This window comes from Podarcis erhardii (assembly GCF_964252035.2).
Source record: "Podarcis erhardii genome assembly, chromosome: 15".
NCBI lineage: Eukaryota > Metazoa > Chordata > Lepidosauria > Squamata > Lacertidae > Podarcis > Podarcis erhardii.
The window spans coordinates 13,754,388-13,769,543 of NC_138505.1; the positions used below are offsets into that span (position 1 = coordinate 13,754,388).

General features: G+C 47.7%; 1 protein-coding gene across 1 annotated transcript in view; it reads left to right on the plus strand.

The window, feature by feature from the left end:
* Positions 1-4,622: 4,622 nt before the first annotated feature.
* The window catches only part of IGSF9 (immunoglobulin superfamily member 9), a 55,333-nt gene continuing 44,799 nt past the window's right edge, over positions 4,623-15,156 (plus strand). Inside the window, 3 exon segments of the mRNA XM_081840774.1 lie at positions 4,623-5,192; positions 11,923-12,301; positions 14,953-15,147. Of these exon segments, the coding sequence (XP_081696900.1) occupies positions 12,244-12,301; positions 14,953-15,147 (253 nt within the window). The 5' untranslated portion in view covers positions 4,623-5,192; positions 11,923-12,243.

Here is a 15,156-nt window from a genome sequence, read left to right on the forward strand (position 1 = left end):
TCAAGGCTAAAGGAGATGGGCGTACCTGTATATTGCCCCAAGGTGCCGTCAAAAACCTCGGCAAAGTCTTTGACCAGACCCTCAGTCTCTGCGTTAGAGATGCAGTTGATGCCGGTGACTTCCAGGCCGAGGGCATCAAACCAGTCTAGCCCTAGGAGGCTTGGCCGCTGACCTTCGACCACCACCAACCGGAGCAGGCCCGAAAAATCCTTGAAGGCAATCCGGAACCGGCCAACGCCTACCACGGGAATGTCGTTTCCCTGGTAGTCTCTCAGGTGTACGCGGTGAGAGTCGAGTTGCCTTTTGGACACTCTGGGTACCAGTCTTTTGATGGTGCTCCACGACACGATGGACAGGGCAGACCCGGTGTCGATCTCCATGTCACATGGAGCTCCTTCAATGAGCACCGTGACGTTCAGCTTGCGTCGCATAGACGAGTCGGTTTGGCCAATCGTGGTTCCAGACGGGCAGCGGCAGTTGGTGAGAGCGAAACAACTTTCCTTGGCAGACTGGAGGGAAGGCTTGGACTTGCGAGTCGATGAAGGGGGGGTGTCAGACGGAGCCGATCGGCAGACCTTAGCGATGTGGCCCCTTCTGGAACACTTCCTACAGATGGCGTCTCTGAATCGACACTTGGCACGGGAATGGTTGCCTCCGCAGCCGGCACATTCCGGTTGGCCCTTGGACTTCTGTTGGAACTTCCTGTGCTCCCGCTTTGTCTGGTGCACGTCATCGCCTTCACTGGAGGATGCCTCATCACTGCTGGCCTCTTCATGATGCACCGGAACTGGCTCCCTAGCAAGACGCGGGCTGCTGCACTTGCGGATCTCCTGGGCGGAGCATTCAGCAGCTTCTGAGGCCACAGCCTCCTCAATGGCTTTCTGCAGCGTGAGGTCTGGCTTGGCGAGGAGACGCCGTTGCAGATGGATGTCCCGGACCCCGCAGACGATTCGATCCATCAGGGCATCGTCTAAGTCTCGGAACTCACAGTGCATTGCAGCCTGTCGCAGGGCGGTGGTGTAGTTGTTGATTGACTCCCCCTCTGCCTGGTTCCGGTGGTAGAACGCATGGCGGGCAGCAATCTTGGACGGCTTTGGTGCGTAGTGGTTGCGGAGCTTCTCTTGGATCGTGTCCCATGGTGTTGCCTGGACTGCTTCGGGCGCAACCAATGCTCGGGCCGTCTCAAACACCTCAGGCCCACAGAGGCTGAGGAATAGGCCCCGCTTCCGATCCTTTGATACTGCTGTCAGCTCGTTGGCTTGGAGGTAGCAGTCGAACCGAGCGAGGTAGGAATCCCATGATTCAGAGGCTGGCGCAAACGGCGGTAGAGGCACAAGTGAAGCCATGATTCCGATGCCGGCGTGAAGGGCGATGGATGGAACACAGTGCTCTAGCCAGAACAGTCAGCTCTGAATTGGTTCTGTCCAGTGATTTCGCTCAGTGATTTCGCTCTGTGATTCAGCTCAGTGATTCAGCTCAGTTCAGAGGCAGGCCGCATCTGGCTGTGCTCTGATGTCCATCAATCCCATCCTCGTCGCCAGTGTTAAGTTGTGGGTTGACATAGCCGACGACACAGCGATTTCTCCAACTAGCTCTTTATTTCGTAAGCTGGAATAGAACTGACTGCAAACAGCTCAGCCGGCCTGCTTTTATAGGCAGCCGGCTGTCAACATTGTAACAACTACAGCCCAGAGTTCCCGCCTAAAATAACTGACGCGGACCTGAGGGAAAACTATCTACAGACCTGATTGAAAACTATATACAGTATCCCCCTGCTGGCCCAGGGTGAAACTTCACTACATAACACAATACAACACTGTGACACCAGGTGGCACTGTGGAGTCCTGTCTTTCCCTACCGGATTTCCCTGTACTGTATGAGTTTACAACGCGTTTAACTGAATCGCTTTTTTGACGTGCCTGGATCCAGCCTTCCTCTCTCTTTCTGCCAGCCCCTCCTCCCTTGCAGCATTGTTGTTGTCATGAGGACGAAGCCGCTAATCATTGGAGGAAAGGCAGAGTAAAGCTGTAGTACAAAAATGCGGCTGAATATAAAGCAATATTCATAGTTAAAAGAGAGGTAGAGCATCTGCGTTGCGTGTAGAATGTCATTGGTTTAATCCCCTGCATCTATCGATGGGACTGGAAAAGCTTGGAGAGCCACTTCCGGTCTGTGTAGACCAGGGGTTCCCAAACCGTAGCCTGCAGACCACCAGGAGTTTGGGAATTTCATGGAGCTGGTCCATGGCATGTCTGTGGGTTTGTGGCTGAAGGCAGGAGATGGCATATACCTCCTGTTGAATTTTGATTGTATGCTTATTGCTTATTTCATTTCCTATATTGCATTCTATTGTATCACAATTTGAAATCGTAGAACTGCAGAGTTGGAAGGGATCCTGGGGGGGGGGTCATCTAGTCCAACCCCTTGCAACACAGGAATCTTTTGCCCAACGTGGGGCTCAAACCCCTGACCCTGAGATGAAGAGCCTCATGCTTCTGTCAACTGAGCGATCTCTATGCAATTTGAATCCTATACAATAAAATACAGTATATAACAAATAAAAGAAGCCCCGGCACAGCACATTACAATTCCCTGCTGAGGATTTTGGTGGATCACTCAGTTATTATTATTTTTGCTTTCTGTTTTACAACAATAATAATAATAATAATAATAATAATAATAATAATAATAATAATAGAGTGATCCACCAAAATCCTCAGCAACTTTCAAGTGACCCTACAGGTGTGTAAAAAAAATAAAGGTTGGGAACCTCTTGTGTTAGATGATACTGAGATAGACGCACCCTGGTCTGATTTGGTAAAATGCAGGTTCCTAGAGCAGCTCCTACTTGTGAAGGCTTAGAGGGGCTGGGTGAATGGAATTTGAGCCTTGTTCCAACGCATTCCTTGGCTGGGAAATATATTTTAAAACTTTGACAAAATAAAGGGGGGGAGGCCTGGATGGATTTGAGCCCAGACAGGTATTTCCAGCTCAGCCGCCGCAGCAAGAGATCAGATGTCTCCTGCGCCCAGACCAGGATTAGATTAAAGAGAACTTCAAACAATATCTCTTGTTTCAGCCCCTCTGAGGTAGTGATTAGAGAGAGAAAAATAATCCCTCCGTCACACACCTGCTGCCTTGCCTGGCTCTGATGTGTGTGCAGTCACAGGAGTGTGTGCTTTGTGCCCAGGGGGAAGTGGAGAATGGAAGGGGAGTTGGGTTTGAGTGGCAATTTAGAAGCCGCAGCAAGAGACCGGGCTCCCCACTGCGGCGTGTTGAGTCACATTTGATCATGCACCTGTGCATCTCAGAGCCTGTCCAAAAAGCATCGGGAAAGTAGAATGTGTCTTGGATTTACTTGGAGGGACTCCTGCTCTTCTGAACTCACTGGAAATCTCCGTAATGCCCTTTTCGTTGTGCATTCATGATTATTTGTGCTCATGACGTTATCAGGGCAGTTACACTATTTGCGCCTGCAAATGTTTCATGGGGGGCATGCTGCACCATTTCCAGTCAGTGCATGCCTTGCAACTCCCTGCTGAAATCCTGTAATATTTCATAGCACAACTGTTCAGGTTTAAGTTTTTATCATGCTGTGCCCCTCCGGACGGCAATAACAGAGAAGCACTGCAGAGCAGCTAATAATGTGGAATGATGAGTGGACAGTCCAGTCGAAATCCACCACCAATACGCTATTATTGTGTCAATGACAGGTTGTGGAATACACCTGAATGCAGAATGAAAAGGACACCTGGAGGGTTTGGGATTGGACTTTGCATAGCCAAAGTTCATTCAGGGAGTTCATTCATTTTAAAACATTTATACACTACTCAGTAAAAATCTTTAAGTGGTGTTCAAAAAATGAAACATTTGAACTTCTGTTGTCTATGCTCCGGTAGGTAGCTTCTAGGTTAGATTACTGCAATGCATTATGTGTGGGACTGCCTTTAAAGGTGACTTGGTGCAGAATTTGGTGGCCAAGTTGCTGACAGCCCATTGGTTTTCAGGCCCAGTTCAAAGTGCTGGTTTTGACCTATAAAGCCTTAAATGGCTCAGGACCCTAACACCTCATGGTCTGCCTCTCCCCACATGAAACAACCCGGGCCCTGTAATCATCACCTGACGCCAAGCAAAAATATTTATTTTTCACCAGGTCTTTGGCTCTTAATTACCCGTGGATAGAATGTTTTAATCCTGCGTTTGAAAAATAGGATTTTATTCGTTTTCCCTTTTCAATGTATGTGTTTCTTTGTTTGTGTGTCATGTTGAGTTACCTTGGTTAAAAAGCAACCACTAAATGTAATAAATATATAATAAAACAGAATGGAGAGACAACATAAAAACCAGTAAAACAGCATTATCAAAACAGATTTAGAAAGACAGGTGGGGCCCCTTTGGCTCTGAGGGTGCGGGGGGCAATCATTTGTAAAATGGGGAGGGTAGAGAGATCACCATCCTTTGCAACAGGCTCATCAGCCCATTCCACTAGGAGGCACTCCGCATCAATAGAGGAGCCCTTGGCCCACGGGGGGGGTGAACTACATCTCCCACAAGCCTTTGCAAACGAAACGGACATTGATGGCTATAAATCCACACATAGCCTCGCCCGCCCCCTCTTTTAAAAGCTCTCAAGTCCTGCCTTTCCGCTTTTCTGATTAGTGAGTTTGGAAGGCGCAAGAGGCGTTTCTGGGCGCGGGATTGGCTGTTCCTGTGGCAACAAAGCGGCTTGGGGAAGGGAGGGGGCCAGGGGACCCGCCCCTCCATTGTGCTGCGAGTTTTTCTTGCCAAAAGCTTGGCTGGGGGAGTTAAAGAGAAGCGAGTTGAGATCGGAGCGCCTATATTTCAGCGCAGGCGGCTTGCGCGCGCGCCTTCTTATTTTGCGCTTGAGGGGGATCCGGTGTCTTGCAAGGCGGGTGGAGGGATGCGAGAACACTGAAAGGGGAAAATACTTAAAATTTTGATCGCAGGAAAAAAGAGGGTATTCCGAAATTTAAAGGGGCGCGCGCACATCCCCTCTCCAAGCGCCGATCCTGCGCGCAATGTTTGCGCCCGAGCGGTGAGAGCAGCCTGGGAGCGCCGCGGCTTGCTGGCTGGGGACTTGTTGATGGAGCCGGCTGCCGGAGCTCAGAGGCTGGCCGGGACGGAAAAGCCCTCCCTGGGAGGGGGCACAGCAAAGCGGCGCCAGTGCGCAGGTAAAAAAACACAAACCCTCTGTGCGTCGGAGACAGGAGAGCGATGGGATCCCTCGCCTTGAGCCTGGATCTAATAATAATGCGTGCGCAATTGGTAGGAGCTGAAACTTTTGTGGCGAATGAGCCCCCAACTGTTCAGGAGAGAGTTTGGGGGTTTGGTGGGTATGCGATCCTCCTCTTGCTTCCCCCTCCCAACTCCAGCGGGGCCGGGCAGGGGGCTGGGGAGGCGGATCCGGGAGAGCCAGGACGCCGGGGTTGTCTCCCCAGAGGGAGGGGAGTCTGGAAGAGCAGTTTGGACCTGCACCTCTGCTGCCGCGCGCATAGGGGGAGAGGTCTGCCCATCCACAGAATCGCGGTTTTCCATGTCCAGCTTTGAAGCGAGAGGGAAGAGAAGTCTAGTGGTTTGCGGTGGAGAGTCGGAAACAGCCTCGGGGGCTCTGCTCGGAGGAGACGCTTGTCGCTAGGAAGTAAGAGCCTCCGCTTCCATCCCCGCCAGGGAGAAGAACTGGGTGGTCTTGGAGAGTCTGTTCTAGAGCAAGGGGGGAGGAATCCGTTTCAGCCCAAGGGCCACATTCCCTTCGAGACGCTCTTCCCTGGGCCACATGCATGTATGTGATCGGCCCCCAAGTGGGCAGGAACAGTGAATGCACGGTTTCCTTTTGTGCAGAGGGCTTGGAGTTCAGGGGCAAATTCCACCCAGGTGAAACCAGAGCCAGGACCAGGATGAGATGTTGCCCTGGGAGAGTCTCAAGGGCCGGACTGGAGGGACATATTTGGCCCCTGGGTTTGATACTCACCATCTCTGGCCTAGAAGGATTCTCAGGGTGCCTGGGTTCCCCTCCCAGCTCGAAGAGGTGGGGGCTGAGCAGGCAGGACTTCTGGATTTTTCACACTCAGGAACAAGGCAGTGTGGAAGTCTTGTGTCTTTGAGCTGGAAACTCCTGGCGTGGGGGATCAAAGTGTGTAAAGCCAAATATGGAGGTTTTCCAACTTATGAGACTGTGACCGACTGCAGGTTCCAGGCTTCAACATAAAGACAGTTCGTTTCAACAACACCCCCTCCCCTTTGTTTAAAATATCCAGCCTGGTGGACAGTTTTTGGAGTGCTTTGGAACCTTTGGAAGTGAATCCAAAAGGTGGCGCCTGGCTGTGGATTCAAATTAATACAAAATATCCCAAGGCGCTTTATTGTGTTTACACTGGATCATCATGAGCATATATCCCAGATGCAGCACTGGCTGTTTGTTCCAGCGCTTCCCCCAGAAATTTATTAGGGGTGGAAATGGAGGCCGATCTCCCTTTGCGATTGGGGGCTCAGGCTAGAGGAAGACTGTTCGAACAATTCAGCAAGAGATTTGGCAAATGGGAGCTTGGCTCACATACTATCACAATCGATACCGATTATCATCAGTAATAACTATTTTAGCACTTTTCCTCACGCAAAAGCACAGTATCCTTCCTCTCCCTGTCTGTTTTCCTTACGGAGCTGAGAGGAGTTCTTATTTTACTTTGAAAAGTGGAAATCTATTCTTTAGAAAGCAGCAAGGCTGCCGGTGTGTTTGGTCGCTTGCCAGTGGTGCCCAGAGGAAGCAGAGCACGGTGGTGATATTTTATATAGAGGGATCTTCCAAAGGGGAGGTGTGATGGGTTGGATTTTCTCACCTGGAATTGGGGTGCAATCTGTAGGAGATTTTGCTACTCTTGGTTTGCTGTTCTCATAAATAACTTGAGCCAGAAACTTTCCCCTAGAAGACAGAGTAACTGAGCAACTCTAATTTTGTCATAAGTGTATTAGCCGGCTCCTCTCTTTCCAGAAAATTGCTTTTTCCTCTCTCTAATTCCCCTGCTTTTAAATGTAGGTTGGCCATTTGTCAGAACAGAATCCTGAACTAGATGGGCATTTTGGCCTGATCCAGCCACCATGCATAAAAGCTTTCTGAGATTGCCTTTCCATGCATCCCTGTTCAGTCCTGATTATTTGATGGAGGAGGGGGAAATTGCACTGTGTTCCTTTTTGTGTTCATTTAAAGCATTTGTACCCCAGCTTCCCTTAAAGTCAAAGTAGCTAACGAAACAATATAAAATGCACTCCCCAAAAAATCAGCCGAAAGCTCCGGAGCGGACGAGCGGCTTTCAGCACACCAGGGTGGGGAACTGCAGCTCTTTCTAATAGCGAACTCTGTGGTGGGCGGCAGAATAGTAACCAAAGCAGTGTCACCAAGAAACAAGATGGAGGGACAGCAGGATAAGGGAGAAACTAGGGTTGCCATATTTCAAACAGAAAAGTTGTTGAGCTCTTCTTTTTTTTGCCAAAGTTTTTGGGCAAGATCACTGAAAATATGCCATTTTTGAAAGAAAGAAAAAACCTGCAAAATGGGCACTGCCAACATGGGCTGCCATACGCTCGGATTTTCCCTGACATTGGCCCGATTTCCGCCCAGATATATCCGGGAAAATCCAGACATAAGGCAGCCGTAGGAGAAACCAAAATTTTGTAGGCCAACAACGACAACAAAATCAGGGTGTGGAGAATTTGGGGTAGAACTCCCCCCTCCCAACCAGTCCAGTCTTTGTGGGAGTGGTTGTTATGGCTGCATGGTTAAGTTGATTAATTAATTGGCTTAAAAAAAATTGATCATCTGTAATAATGCCCTCAGTTAGTTGACAGCCAGTTATTATTTTTGCGTGCTGGTGTGGTTGGAGTGACAGTCAAGGATGAGAATAGCTTGTCGTCAGCTATCCACCAAGGCAGAAATCGTACTCAACTTTGGCCAAATGGCTGCAGAAACTTCATCACACACAGTGAAGCCTATCTTTAATATTATTCCGAATGTCTGGAGAGGCATTGGCCTGTCAAGTAGTTAAGAGTCTCTAAGGGAGACCTAAGTTCTGATCCTCCAATTGGCCAAGAAGCTTATGTGGTGACCCTGGGCTATTCACTTTGTCCCAGCTTGTCCTACCCTACAGGGGTATTGTGAAGCTGAAGTGTGATGCTTTGAACTCTGCTGCTTGAGTCTTGCTTGAAGGTTTCCCACAGGCATCTAGGTGACCACTATGAGAACAAAATGCTGGACTAGATGAGCCATTGGCCCGATCCAGCAGGCTTTTCTCATGTTCATTGGAGGAAATGTTAAATATTTTTAAAAGAAATATACTTACTAAAACTGCAGAGAGCAGGGACCATCTTAGAAGGCGTATTCTTTCCTGTTTAAGAGCAAGAATACCGAATGCCTCTTTTAAGACCTGCTGCAACATAGGTGCACATTGTTTTTAGAAAATGTATGCCTCCCCCAACCCAAGATGGATTTTTCTCGTATAAAAGTGTGTGCAGATTCAGTAAATTGATACTCGAAAGTGAAATTGCACGCACAGTAGCCTCTCATGTCTGCTGTGGTGCAGTCATGTACAGGCTCTTGCCTCGAGTTGCTTACAGTCTAAACTTCATCAGTGTGGTGAGAAGGAATGTGCAGGAGAAAAGAGGAATTCTGCAACCTGTGTAAATCATGAAAATTGGCACGCATCCCATTAGTTCGCATAAATTCATTTCTGCTTCAGTAATCATGGGGAACGGCAGTGAGCTACAGGCACAGAAGCCCCAACCCTGGTCATTGATCGTCTGGTTAGAAAGCGAGAAACAAAACAAACTGGTGCCTAGATAATTTTATGTGTGTATATTTCACACGGCCTCTTTTACAAGTGCCATTGTATCCTGGTGCCCTGCTTTAGGCAGAGTAGAAAGAGACCCGTCACCCCTACCTGAGAATTTACAATGTATTTCCCACATACTTTGAAGCCAATTTTCAGCCCATGAGGACTAGAAACTTGCTTTCGTTTTAAAGAGAGTGGGGCAGGGTGCACTAAATTTTGCAGGATGCTGAACTGGGTGGAATCATGTTGTAAACTCTTCTGAAGGTGAATGTAGACACACTTGATGAGGAAATGTAACCTTTCTGGGATGCTAGGATAAAGACCCTGACCCACTAATATTGAGCAAGGATTGGCAAGCTTTTGGTGTGGGTTAAAGGGAAGAGGAGAAGAGCTTTGCTATACAGCACCTGTTCTGCCTGCGGAACTGTAGTCCACAGTAGTAGCAAGGGACCATGCTGCCTGTGTACCTGCTGAATGCCAGGGGCATAATTTTGGTTTGTCTGTATTTGATAATGTGTGTTAATATTCCACTTTTCCAGTTAAATTCCTCTATGATGGGTGTTCAGTCAGTGTCTGAAATTTGCCAGGTGCATTTTGCACCTGGCTATCTTGCAACCAAGTGAAGGTGTCCAGGTGCCAGGTTGGCACTGGGCGTCCCCACCATCTCGCGGTGCATGCCTGGGGATCCTTGGATCTTGACTTTTTCCACACACTAATACCCCATCCTGTAGAATTCTATCTGTTATATTTTATTTGCACAATCAGGATGAATTTCAGGAACCAAAGATTCATATTGAAAAATAGGACCTTTGAGCCGTCTGGCCAAAAAACAGGCAACTAGGCATTCCGTTTTGGCAAATAAAACCCTGGTTTGAGCCATTTGGTGCCTATCTTATGTATCTGAGTTTCCAGCGCAGTGTGCAGCCATTAACACAGCTTAAGAAAACATTCAGTTCACACGAAAAGGACAGGGCATGGCGTAAGGCCAGTGAGGGGTGTGGCCTGGGGGTCCCAAGGGCCGAGCAGAGAGGCCTGAAGGGCCACATTTGGCTTTTGAGGTTGGTCTACCCTGATATAGGAAAAGGCACCTCTGTTTTGCCCCCACAACATGAGGGAAGCCATGGCTGTTAAAGTGATATAATAGAGCTTTAAACGTGTTGGTGTGAATGCGGCCTAGTTTTCTGGAACTGTCCCAGCAATGGCATTCTTAAACCCAACCACCAACAAAAATAAACCAATCTCCAAGACACTTTGTGCAGCAAAATAAATATCTTATTTTTGGGGGGGGGGAATTCTGCCTCCTTTGTGAGCTGGCATTTGTACACTTCCAGGGCCCCATTCTCCAAATTTAACCTGAATTGGCCTGCATGCCTTCAGTTTCAAGCCAATGCTTTTTAAAATAAAAATCAAATTGCAGCCTTCCCCAGAGCCCATCCATCAGCGAGTTTTGCACAGATCGTATCAGAAAGCGCGAAGTGGGCCAAACAACTCTTGAGCCTGTGTGAGTCGGAGTCTGCCTGGAGTTACTTGCTGGCCAAGACGTGTGTGTGTTTTTAATTTAGAAGAGTTGCGAAGATTTGAAACGACAAGAGGAGGAGAGAGAATATTAGGGAGAGCGGGGAATGAAAGGGATGCCCGTTATCCCTCCCCCCTTTTCCCAGGGTGTTTTAAATGCAGAAATAGATATGGGTGGGCTTTGGGCAGAATCTAAAATTCTGTCTGTTGGGAAGGTGGAAAGCAGAGCTTCCTTATGAGCAAAGTTGGGGAAGGCAAATTACCTCTAGACCTCACTTTTCCCCCCCTTAAGGCAGAAGAGAGCTGAGGCTATGGAAGAGGAAAGAGGAAGGAGATGGAGATGAGGGCTGAGGAAGGGAAGGAGGTAGAATAGGAGATTTTTGCAGAGTTGAATGTGTCAGTCCATCAGCTTTCTTGCTTCTGTAAAAGGGAACAGGAAATTTTTCTATGTCCAAGGACCATGTTACCTTCTGGACAACCTTCAAAAGTCCCTGTGACTGGTGAGCAGGGAAATTACCTGTGAATTTTACCTTTGCACACAGTAGGCTAGTTTCTATACACAGTGACACACCCTTCTGTATCCCCCTTTACAATTCTAAGCTATTTCAAGGGCTCAGGGAACGAGAGTCATTCATTTTTTAAAATAATAATAATAATAATAATAATAAAATTTTCTGTTTTACAATTTCAAATGCTCATGTTGCATCCTTAAGATATCAGTGCCTTCCCTTCTTCTCTTTCCATTGTTCATTTTACAGATCTTAAATCCCTGCATATTTTGCAAAAAATATACCAGTCAGTATTCCATTATTGCATCCATCCAAACTTATTTACACTGTCAAATTTATCTTAATGCTGCCAGCGTTTTCAGCTGTACACAATTATTTACCATATATTCAATAAACGTTTTCCAACCTTTAATATTCTATATGTTAAGTCTGCAAGTTGTGCATATTCTGTCAACTTAAGTTGCCAATCTTCTTTGGCTGGGACATTGCTCATTTTCCATTTTGGGGCTAACAAAACACGGGCCGCAGTAGAGACAGGCTTGTTCTCTGTTGCTGGTATTGGAACTCATGAACTGGAATTGCAGAAGAGTAGATTTCGGTTAAGCATAATGTCTGGTCCGTAAGAGCAGATTCACAAGAACGAGTAAGAACAAGATTGAGGAGCCTGTGGCCCTCCAGATGTGGTTGGGAGACCCTCATTTTTTGATTTCCAGGTATCTCTTGAAGACATTTATTATTTTCATGTTTCTTCCACTCCTTATTTTAATCCCCACAGCGACCCTGTGAGGTAGGTTAGGCTGAGAGACCATGACTGGCCCAAGGTGAGTTTCACAGCCGAGTGGGGATTTGATGGAATAAAATGAAACCCCTTTTATTTTATTTTTTTATCAGCCAGTCACAACTTTTTGTACCGCTTTGAATGCTATTGTATGTATTGATGTGCGCCGCAGTACTGTATTGCATGAATACTTCAGCTAAATAACCTTTTATTATGTACGTTTAAACAAAGATAAACAAATCTGAATTAATTTCCCCTTTCTGGATCTTTGCTCCCACAGGGTTTGGTCTATGCTGAGGTGCAGAGTTCGACAGAAAGCTCTGAAGTCTTGAGACTTCCTCGCTAGTTCGCTAGAGCGGCAGAAACTGGTGCTGCTCCGAAGGGCTTTGTGGGGATGAGAAACGGCATACGGGCTGCAAGGCTCCATCACCAGGTTCCCCGGGGATCATCCGATGGTGTCTCCTGAGCTGCAAGGGGCAGCCTGACCCTCTTCTCCCACCTCTTTCCTCAGACGTGCAGCTGGTCAGCTTGCCGGCTCGGTGTTTCGGCAAGTGGGCGGTTTTGGCGGTGCTGCGAGGTGTCTGGTGGGGGCAGCTGTGCTATGAATTGGCGTTTATGGATTGTCCGCCTTGCCCTGGTCTGCAGCAGCTTCGCTGAAGGTGGGCAAAGGTTTTTCGTTGGTCTCTCTTTTGGAGGACGATGCTGACAGTGCATTTAGTCTTTCCAATAGGCTATGAAGGGCCGCTGACCCTGGGGTAATGTCGTTTGGGGGGGGGCTGCAGCTGTTGGTGGGCGGAGCCAAAGCCCAAAGTGGGTGGAGTTGGTGACTGAAGACTGTATTGCCCAGAGGTGGAGCACCTCTGGCCCATGGCCCTCTAGGTCTCTCTGTCTGGTGCTTGGAAATCTCCAGGCTGCGTTTATCCCCTAGGCCTGAGGTTCCCCATTCCTTAAATAAATCTTTTGGGGTTTGTTTTGTTTCAGTGTTTTTTGTTTCTTTCCTTGGAGACCACCAAAAATACATTATGAAAACTTATGTTCCCTTACTTGCACCACAAATTACAACAGTATAAAGTATATAAAACACATTCTTATTAAGTGAGGTGTAAGTTAATATAACCCTATGGAACTGGTCTTTTTTTAAGCCTAGGGAATTAGAAACTTGGTTTTCATTATTCATTTCATTATTCGGAGTCATAGCACACTGACATCTTTGAATCATCCATTGTTTGCTTATAATGGGAACTTTAGGAGCCGAAAGAATTGGTAGCCAGGCTGCATTTGTCAGTAGAAGGAGCCTACGAATGTAACTTTCTTGCAGACTCAAGTCTACATAGCCAGCCAAGTGTGTGGCACTCCTGTTTTCCCTGGGATTTCTGCAACTTAACTTTCCGCCTGTTGATTTCCCTCTGCTCAATTAAGAAGCTGCCTTTTTGCTTCCAGATGCCTTTCCGTGCGGCAGTAATTCACAAATTAGTGTGGTCAACTTGCTTCCCAGCCCCGTGATAGGTTGGCTTTTAGCAGGTGAAGCTTTGCTGCATTTGTGTGCTGAGAAAAACAACACTGTATTTCTGCCTGTCCTGCTGCTGTTTGGAAAGGCACAGGAACACTATTAGGGAGGGGGAAAGTGGCACTTTTGATCTGGGGTGTGGATCAAGAGTGCCACTTTTTTGGCAACAGAGCATGTTGAGTGAATGAGGAAAAGCGCAAAGAGCATAGCATTAGGGGCTGCAGATGGAGCCCATCACGCAGAAAATCCAACTCTGCAAGTTGAAGGGACCAGAAAGACCACAACATCCCTGCTTAGTGGGACTGTGACCTCCGGTACAGGTTATATAAGCCTTGACCAAAGATGTCACCAATGAAGGCAGGGTTGCAGATGTAGCACAGTCCAAACAAGCCAAGTTCAAGTGTGGAGAATCAGTCTTGGTCCCACCATGAGCCAGAACCAAAACCAGGCAGAAGTCCAACCTTAGTCTCAGGCAAATTATAGCACAAAAAATTAGAATCCAGAGCTTGAGAGCCAGAGACTTTTCTTGTTCACAGCAACTAGATGACTCGAGGGAGGTCTTAAACCACAGAACTGTAGAATTTGAAGGAACCTAATCCAACCCCTCCAGTGCAGGAATCTCAACTAAAGCATCCATGACAGATGGCCATCCAACCTCTGCTTAAAAACTTCCAAGGAAGGAGAGTCCACAACCTACCAAGGGAGTTGCTTCCACGGTCGAACAGCTCTTCCTGTCAGAAAGTTTCTCCTGATGCTTAGTCAGAATCTCCTTTTTTGTCATTTGAATCCATTGGATCAAGTCCTACCCTTCAGAGCAAGAGAAAACAAGTGTTCTCCATGTTACAGCCCTTTAGATATTTGATGATAGCTGTTATCTCAGTCTCTCCCTCAACTGTTCCTCATAAGGCTTGGTTTCCATATTCTTGCCTCCTAAACCATACTAGCTGCTAGCTGTGATGGAGTAGTGGGGATTGCTTACTCACAGATAAGCCTCTTGCTCACCAGTAGACCAATGACTGTCAGTCTGTGGGTGCATAGTGTGGCCTGGACTTAGACCTGTTGCTCTTGAGGACTAGGGGGGCTGCCCCATCTCTTCCTCCTCCTCATGACAGTTCCAGGTATTAAGCCAGAGGGCCCCTCAAAGGGGATCTTCAGCATTGGATTCAGGGGTCCCCGCTTGCTGCTTGAGGTCCTCAGCCTTGGGGGTGTCTGGTACCAGGTCAGGGGTAGGCGGGACAATATTCTCTCCAAACTACACAATGCGTGAAGAATTTGGTGTTCTTGTTCAGTTCTTTTTCATGCTGTTTCAGCCTCACCTACACTGAACATGTAAACATTTACTTGAATACTGTACTAGAATTGGACTCCCAGCCCCATCCAAACAGAGGAAAGGTGCAAAGAGCTTCTCTTTAACCAAATGTGGTGTTGGTTGATATAGGTGATTTCTCCCCTATTGGGGAGGCAGAGGGATTCTGGGTGTCATTGTGTGTTCCTGCCTCTCTTTTTTTCCTTTTCGATGTGGCAGCCATTTTGTGTGTGCGAAACCCCTTATGGCAGCCATTTTGTGACAGCAGTTACTCAAAAGTCCAGGTGTGCCTACGGGCCCCCCAAGGGATGCCGGCCTCTGGACTAGAACTTTTAAAACTTTTGGAAGCCTTTTTTTTCAAGGCTGCACAGAAAGCCTTTGTTTGCCTTTTTTGTAAACCACTTTGAGGGTCCCCCCCCCTACAATCAAGTGGTATATAAATTCCATGGAATAAATAGAAAAAATAAAATAAAATGTGCTTCTGACTTTACCACCAGCAGGTACCCGTGAAGCAGAGCCCCGTGCCGTGATTGGCCGGACGGGAGAGAGCGCCATTTTGGGCTGCGACCTACTGAAGCCAGACGAAGCGACTCCTCCCCTCTATGTTATTGAGTGGGTGCGTTTTGGCTTCCTCCTCCCCATCTTTATCAAATTCGGCCTCTATTCCCCACGTGTGGATCCGGAGTACGTAGGTGAGTCGG